This window comes from Apaloderma vittatum, unplaced genomic scaffold (genome assembly GCF_000703405.1).
Source record: "Apaloderma vittatum isolate BGI_N311 unplaced genomic scaffold, ASM70340v1 scaffold9930, whole genome shotgun sequence".
Classification (NCBI taxonomy): Eukaryota; Metazoa; Chordata; class Aves; order Trogoniformes; family Trogonidae; genus Apaloderma; species Apaloderma vittatum.
The window spans coordinates 12615-21915 of NW_009696199.1; the positions used below are offsets into that span (position 1 = coordinate 12615).

Consider the following 9301-nt stretch of genomic DNA (forward strand, 5'->3'; position numbering starts at 1 on the left):
AAAGAGGCAGAGAGACTTAGGGATTAAAAAACTAAACCAGCTCTAATTAACAATAATAGTACTAGCAAGGACATAATGAAAATAAGGAAATATGTACAAATAGACACAGTACTGATATTGAATCCAGTTCCCCGCCAACAGCAGCCCCACTGATGATGCAGAGCAGGCAGCACTGGGGAAGCTCAGCTGCAGAGGCAAACCAGATATAGAAGTTGGATTCGGGAACTCAGGATCAGGAACAAAGGCAGAAGATCAGATGGAATCCTCGTCAGACGCCAGCCACTGAAGCAGAAGAGCTGAACCCCTGTGATCCCTGAGCTTTATACTGAATATGACATATATAAAATGGAATACTCTTGTTGGTCAGGTTTGGGTCACCTTTCCTGTCACTGAACAGGACTGAATCTCAGACACATGTAAACTAACTTACCAAATTGTCTTGCGGGCTGATGTGTTTGAAAATAAGGCCATGAGGAAGAATGGGAGTAGTTCAGTAATTTTTATGCCCAAATCAGTTCATCACATGGTTGATGAACAGTTGGACCGTCACACCTGAATGATGGGATAGGCAAAGAGGCCAGCATGCAAGCCAATATTGTTCTTAGAAGAAACACTCCAAGTACACTCTCATATATACAAACAAACCAGTCATTTTCAGACACAAAAAGCGCATTAAAAATCAAGTTACTAATGCTGAAACTATACACAGCAATACTCTTCAAAATGTACTCCAAAACATGACGCTTTTTTGGATACCTGTACTTGGCATCATTTCATCCAAGGGCCATTCAATCACTTCTCCAAGGACAGTATCATGTTTTGAAACTGGGGAATGTGCACTTCCACTCCTGTGGCTCAGTTACTCTATTCATTTTTTCAGCTCCCTGGATGTTTTGCAAAACGTATACATCTGCAAGTGTGCTCAAGTATTTTTTGTTTTCAGGAGGGTCATTCCAATTCAAAATTTCTATCGACAAAAAAACTCAGTTCCTTGAAGACTTATTTATTTGTCAAGAACAGGACTAGGAATTTACCATTCTGAGGTATACTTTTCTTTGTTAAATAGGCCATGTCCATTGATAAAGTGCAGATAATTTTAGGCTAGAAATTATCAACAATTCCAATTCATCTTTTGATGTGATGAAAATACATTGAGTATCTTCTCTGCCATGGCTCTTTTTTTATTGTAAACATAACTTTAACAGAAATCTACAAAAAGAAAAAAAAAGATGCTTACTGTTTAGCTTCTTCACGTTATGTTCTTATAAAGGGATTTTCACAACAATTAGAGCCATTCTAGTCAGATATATTTACAAAAGAGTTTACAATTCCGTTTCAGATCATCTTCGTTTCTTCTTTGCTCACCATTATCTCCTTCCATGCCAGTGACTCAAAGAGAATAAACAAATCCATCTTTTTTCAAGATTTTCAGTTTCTCATTTTAATTTCTTTTTACAGTCACTTGCATTTTGCAGTAATAAATATTTACTATGCAACTCTTAGTATGATCAGTCTATCATTAAAAGAACACTACCTACTAAATATTTACATTGAACACAGTCTTGCAAGTTTATGAAATTGGCTTGCTATTCACATCTAGCTAGGCTGTGAATCTACTCACTTATTTTTATTTAAATTGTTTATCTTTTTATGTTGTATTTTATGGGCATTATTTTATTTTACAATTTTTTTAAATCATCTTCCTAAGAGGTCTGAAGAAATTACTTAATCAAAACAGTAGTTCCTACGAAATATGCAAATAAAGTTATTTCTGCATTGTTACAAGCATGGCAAAACTAATATTTCCTAAACATCAGTTTAATAACGCCCTCCTCTCCTGCAAATGTGTTCATAACTGAAGTCTGACAAATAATTACTCTGTTCCTGCTAAGGCCACAGTTGTGAAGGAAGCAGCCAATACTCAAAATAGCAGAGTCCAGCTCCAAAGCAATCTTCAAATATCAAGGGATACACCTTGGACAAGAAGAAGTATTTGCAGTGAGGGGATTGCAAATATTAAGGTCATTAAGGTCACTATGATCTCAAAACAGGGTAGGAATCCATATTTTGGCTATTTGCTCCAGTAATCTGAAGATAAATCATTTCAGAAACAGTTTCTTGAGGAACCAAAAATCCGCCCTCAATTTAACTTTGCTATGGATGTCCCTGTCATAAAGTACACAGATTTGCAACAGCTGGTCTTGAAGAATTTAGATAGGTGAACTAATTCGAGAGGCTTGACCGGGGTGAGGATGGGACAGACTGCAGAGAGCACTTCCATTTTCACTCTTGGTTTCAAGCTTAGTTTTTGTAGTATCTGCTGGTGGAGCCATTATCTGCTCAAAACTATTAGCTGAGATACTGTGTACGCTCTGAAGCTAAACCTCCTGATGTGTTTTTCAGATTGTTAGCAATGATGTCTGCAACTGGTACATTGAAAGGGTTTCCAAAAAGAACTAACTAGCAGAACCACAAAAGGCAAGAAGTGTGGCAAAAGAGTACAAAGGTGCAAAAATAAAAAAGAAATAATTATCTCCTGGAATTAAGCCTGTCACATGCAGACAACTCAGACTGTAAAGCATCAGTAGGCCTAGAAACTGCAGCTTCTAGAGCATCAGTAAGAGCCTCTGCAGATCCTGACAAATCTGATCATTCTCCTGCAATAGTTATTTAGCTTTAAGACACTTAAAGCATCAAGAAGACACTGCTTATCTACAAAATTACTTCCAGACATAAACAACAGAGAAGAAGCTGGCAGAGTAAAAGATATTAGCCCCCACATCCCTAAGGTGGCTCTTCTCACAAGGAGAATCACCCTCCACTTCTCTGCTAGCAGAAAACCAAATTAAACACTGTGATTCAAAACCCAAAGGCCTTAGAACATTCTCAAATAGATAAAGTCATCACAGTCTATGTATTTATGTGACCAACCTTTCACATTTGCTTTCAAAAATATTGCTTGCAATTCAGTCTTTAATCTTCCTGTATGAAACTAAAAAGGAGTACAGGAAAGAGTTTCCTCTGGAGTTTCACACACTCATTAGTACTGCAATGTTAAAGTAGGAGCCTGTATGTATGCAAGAGAAAAAAAACACTTGTGACTGGCACACTACAGAACCATTTAACTTCTTTTTTCTTGACAACAACATCTGAAAGGTAATACAGTCTTAAAATAGATTGAGAAGACTTTTGATTCATGGTCTACCTGTAACTCTATACACTATTTTTTTTTAATGGGAATTTATAACATATCGTCAATGATTTTCCTTGGTACTAGTGGTCAGTAATTTAAATATATGAAAGAAAGGTATTAATTGCCTGTACTTTTGGGTAACTAAAAGAAAATCCACTAGAAGGTTACAATCCATGAATGTCTTCACGTATATGATCTTAGAATAGTTCTGTTGGAACTATCAAGTGCAACTGCAATCTTGAAAATAGCTTCAAATACAAAAAACAACAACAACAAAAAAAACTACACAAAAGCAACACGCTGCCAAACATGCAGCTGCTTCACCACTGAACTGGCAGAGCTCCATAGTTTGATTGGTTTTCTTCTTTGGCCAGTCCTACATGGCTTCCAGAAGTCCTCAAAAGGCTCAGACAAGTGTTTGCTCAGCATAGCCTGACAATGGTTATGGACACCTTCCAATGCATCCTATCCGCAATTCCTAAATATTGCTCTGACCTGGGAGGACACGACTCTCAGTTTGCATAGTGGTTCAAATCACAGGAATCCACTGCAATATCCACTGCAGGTTCTAGTATTAGTACACAAAGTAGCATACCTTCCATAATAAACAAGTTGATAAAGATAGTGACGCTGTTGTTCCCCTGCAAAGCACTTTATCATCGTAAGTCTGTAACAGAAATCTGACTAATTAAAAACAAGTGTTATAACCAAAAGCACTTTTGTGATGCAAAACCAAAAGCACACTCTGTCAGCAAGATACTTACTAAAAATATATATATAATTTGGTACACTGTTTTAGAATTGCACCCTGTATTTTAGAGACACTGGCCAAAGTGATATGTCCCCACCTTCCCATCTGCTGAGTTACTAAACTTATTTTTCACTTTTTATTTACTAATTCAGGAGCTTTCCAAATGGCAGTCAGAATTAACATATATAAGATAAATTCGTTACTGTGATTTTAATCTAAAATAAGGTTATTTTGCAGTATAACTACTGACTCAAATATAATTGTCTGAGTTTTGCATTCTGGTTAATACATGTGTTCTTTAATTCAGTGTGGCTCAGTTGAAATCACTTATCAGCTATTTGAAAACACTTAAATATGTGCTACGGTCACAGGAAGAACAGAACAACTTACAAATATCTTTGACATGGAAAAGTAGAACAAACATCATAGAAGTTGATAGAACACAAATAAGAGGCACAATATTTAAAGTGATCATTTCATTTATAGTTTCTAGAGTAAAATTTCAAATTTATTTTTTAATTCTTTTTAAAATAAACAAAAATGCAGGAGACAGCCAACCAGCAGCTGAATATAGGAAAAAAAGGATTACATTTACTGATTAGTATTTCAACTTAGCTTCTCCTGAAATTTTTCCTGATCACTTCAATACGAGGGATATTTTCCAATCATGCTTGCAAAATTAATTAGGTTAAATTCTCTTTCATAATTTAAACAAGTCATTTGGATATTCTTACAAAGTAGCCATTACAGTTTCAGATTGAACTATTCATGACATTGCTTAATAATTAGGCTGCAGCTTCTGCGATATCATTTCTACCTAGGCAATGCACAGAGAAAACACATTAAACTAAAATATAAAGTTATGAAAAACTGAAGCAATTGCACTTCCCAATAATAAACGTAACTAACATCTGTTGCAGAAACTGCTTGGCACTTGTACAGTTTTATGAAGGATTTTGTTGTAAATAAATATTTTTCTACAATTTCTATTGCACACCACTCAACTCAGACATTTTCTTTAATTATACTCTAAGGAGTCCCTACTATCTACTAAAGAAGGGAATGCATACATACTTATAAATTTCAACTGTGATTCATCTGTCTTCTGACACATAAAAGAGCAAGGAAATGCCTATAATTAACAGACTTAGCTCTGCAACAATGCCTAACAAAATTCTAAATGTGCAACACATTATTTTTGTTAAAGCTTTAAATATTCTTCTTCTGAAATAAGGAATGGTCTTATGATTTGGCATTTTACTTTCATTTCATATCTCAACAATGAGGACAACAGCACGGCAAAGCCTTTAGGAAAGCAAGAAATTTTTACATCAGCAAAATTGACTGAATAAGGCTTCCACTTCGTATACGTAGCAAACATAGGACATCATTTTTTCCAGGAACAACATATTAACAATTATCTTTTTTTTTTTTAATTCTATTTTCCACTATTCTTAATCAAAGAATTTCTAAGACATGCACTAAGCTCCTGATAAAGTGCTGCAGTTTTTTATGAAAATATGCATAAGCTGTGCAAATTTAACAAAATTCTTGTATTCAGCTTTTCATACAGACTTGAAGAAGCAATCGAGACTTATTTGCTATGACAGTACACCAAAATACTTTTCTTAAAAGAGCATACAGTAAAAATACATTTAAATGCTACCGTAAGCAGATAATGATCTACTCCTCTACTGAGATATCACACAATTCGTAATGATGGATGAGGAGAGAATGAGGGTACTGCTAATAAAAAAGAAGAAACGCTAACTCTAAATAAACAGAAGATTCAGGTCAGGCCCAAAAGTCTATCTACAAGCAACTAGAAATGCAGGCTTTGCAAAATAAACTAGAAGAAATTAATAAACTGATATACAGAATTCCTTATTACTATTTATTTACACTTTACTTTACTTCTTCCTAAATCTGTTTTTAGATTAACAAGACCTAGAACCTGTAGATTCTATCCCTGCAAGATTTCAATTTACCTTTTTATATAACATAAAACACTACATCCATTTTTCTTTTTTTTTCTTTTTTCTTTTTCTAAGCATGGATTCTTTGAGGAAAGGACTAACAACTTAATGAAACATTTTACAGTTTAGATTACACAGTTCTCACCTTCTCACTTATTCTCTTCCTCTTGTATGAAAACCACTATTATACCCCAGTAAAATTTACACTTCTTAAAAAATAAGCTTAACTTTTTATCCTCTATTTATTTTGGCTAAGAAAGGAGGCAGAAGAAGGAACAAAGCACTACAGAAAGTACATACAATTATACCATACAAATCACAGTTATCCTACAGATGAATAAGTTTTGCACTTAATTGAATTGGTGCTCTTCAGAAAGACTGTGTTTTAACCACAGAAGTGCACCTAAGAAAGCCATAAGTTTAAATAAAAAAGCAGCAACAGAGTAAGGTGCTGAAACAGTTTTCACTGCTGTAGTAAAAAACACCACTCACAGAACAAACAGATTTCACATACAATCTTTAATAGGAAGAGTCCTTTAAATGACATTTATGAACATAACAACACAACCAAATATTAACTTCTTCTAAAACTTCAGAAGTAGAGCTTCTCCTGAAGAAGCATTAACTTTCAGCATTTTGTCAAAGGTATATATTATAGCAATGTAGGTAAGATGATTTTTTTAGAAATTCAAAAGAAAAAGGTACACTGAATAGAACAAATATTTAATTTACTATGTGATAGCTACAAATTAGACAAACACATTACTCCTTAAAGGAGGACAAGTTAAGGATTTCAAAATAGGAATTGCAACTCTGCCCTCACATCAGTACGGAGCAATTCAGAAGAAAAAGCTTTTACATAAAAGACAACCTATGGCTGCAATCTATTGCTTTAAGCAGTTGCACAGAATGGAGTACTGGGGTAGCGCAAAATTAAAATTAACAGCAAACAAAAAACCAAGCTAAACAAAAAATCACTGTCCTAGCTAAAAACGTCTTTTATCCCTTAAGTAAAACATGGCAAAAGCAGGGGAACCATTTGTATCCAAATATTACTTGTCTGTCTTCCAGAACAACTAAGCCTGTATAGAGTGCACTGGACTAAGTTCTTAGGGGCTGGGACTGTTCTTGGTCTGTGTACTTACAGCAAAGAGTAACTGAGGCCAGTCCTCAACTAGGATGTCAGAGCAATAAGCAATACTGGGTCAGTGGTGTGGAGATAGTAAATACGAACAGGCAAGATGTTGTCATGTAAACATACCTCTTGTACGGAGCGAGCTGCTGGCTTGTCTTGATGATTGGCCAGTATTAAAAACGGCAAAGTACATAACTGTGGGTGCTGGAGAGCAGAATGCAGTTCATTCCTAGCAGTTTCTAGATCATCTTCAGAGGAGGCACTGTCTAATACAAATATTACCCCTTGGGATCCTTGGTAGTAACGACTCCAGTATTTCCTGATATTGTCAGCCCCTTTCAAGACAATAATAAGAACTAATTAAACCAAGAATAATTAAATGGATTTTAAACTTGCATCTGAAAATAACCTTTCTACTTAGAACAATCAAAGCAATGGACTAAATTTTCTCTCCTAAATAATTATTATTGAAAGAATAAAAGGAAAAAAGCAACCATAAATCCAACACATGCACAAAACCCCCTTCAAATTAACATTGTTTAAATAAGGAATTTGACTCAGTGCAGTTTTTCATCCCTGAAAGTTTCTGCTCCATTAATGAGCAGAAGTGCTTTCAGTTCTTAATTCCGTGCTTTCAGTGTCACATAGCCTAATCCTATACCTTCTCAATGAAATATCTTGGTACTAACACCTAAATCTTTGTCCCATTTTACCTAGCCCTACACCTGCTTGCTGTAATCTGCAGCTTCTGTCATGGAGGTTGCTTATTTCTGAGCATGGTAAGGTCCATTTTGTAATTGGGAAAAAAAGGTGTCAGAAATGCCTATTAAAGTAATTAGACAATGAGGAGAATGGTGATACCATAGTGAGATGAATAGTGAATGACGAGCTATGGTGACCACATCTCTGTTAACTAAACTAAGGATTCTAGAAGAGCCCACCAGTAGACATGAGTGACTGTATAGGCTTAAACGTGCCACAGTAATTTTTAGGGCACAGTTCAGCAGCACTCAGCCATCTTAACAGAAGCCAAGCAATAAGGTTATCTATAGAAAGCTTCTGTCTCCCCTGGAGAGCAGCATATGCTGTAACATTGAGGTAGGGGAAAAAATGTATTTGACAGCTGTCAGACTATCTAAACTATGATTTGGATATGGGCTATTCTCTGTATGTCTGAATCTGGCACTACACTCATGGGGACTAACACAAAAAAGTGAACAGCACCAGCAATACTCTAGTAGAAAGCTTGACACGTCTGCTAGACAGTGATTTGCAAAAAATATACTGAAGTTATCCCTTACAGACGCTTTTCTTATTTTGAGATGAGAAGTGAATTTTAATGTAAACGCAGATACAAAAGTGCCGATAATAACAAAACTTCATTTTATAGTGAAACTACACATAAGTTCTGAGCAACATATGTGCACAAAAGGAAAAATTTATACAACATAATTACTAAAACATTGATATGATTCCTAAAATATTCAGTTAAAGTATACATTGTGCAACAGAAAACTTACTAAATAGAGGTGAGGAAATTAATATCTAAAAAGGAATTTGTAACATATACTTTAGACATCCAAATCAGAGTACTCAGATCTTGCCCCACGGATTTAATATCTTCTCTGTATCTGCCACACTGGAACCTCAAGCATTCCATTTCTGTATTCTGCATCTAGCCCAATTTAGGTTGCTAACAAATGTTTGGAACACACACTATTTCCTACACAGAATATTGAAGCCATACCTGAACATTTTTTTAGAGATCTAAAGGGTTGACTACTTTAAGATAATGCTCGTGGGATTTAGTCAAGACCTTGCTTAACTTCTTTATCAGTTTAAGGAGACTTAACCTAACAACACAAAAATAGGACAGGTGCTTCATCATCAACTTCTGAAGACGAACATCACTTGTACAGAAGAGGAACTGCATTGAAAGCTAATTCTATGTTTCTGTACCACTGCAATATCTATCAATTGTACTTGTAAAGAATTTCCTGGCATCTGTTATATGTCCCAGTCTGTCTAAACAGCTGTCTGTGTCAGAACCAAGTAGAGCAAGTTGCCAGAGGAACACTATTTACCTAGCCGCGAACAGCAGTGTCACAGGCATCTGAAGTATCGCATTACTCTAAAAATTGGTAGAGAATCATTTTCAATGAACTGAAGGGCCAACACCACAACCAGTTCTTTGAAGGCCTTTTTTTTTTCCCTAGCAACACAACATCTGTCTTGTTTACTCCAAG

The 9301-nt window shown here is 35.4% G+C and overlaps 1 protein-coding gene across 1 annotated transcript in view; it reads right to left on the reverse strand.

The window, feature by feature from the left end:
* Positions 1 to 7181: 7181 nt before the first annotated feature.
* The window catches only part of ARL15 (ADP-ribosylation factor-like 15), a gene marked incomplete at its 3' end in the record, with an annotated part of 5179 nt that continues 3059 nt past the window's right edge, over positions 7182 to 9301 (reverse strand). The window contains exon 2 of the mRNA XM_009873938.1: positions 7182 to 7390. Within this exon, the coding sequence (XP_009872240.1) occupies positions 7182 to 7390 (209 nt within the window). The remainder of the gene's footprint in view (positions 7391 to 9301) is intronic.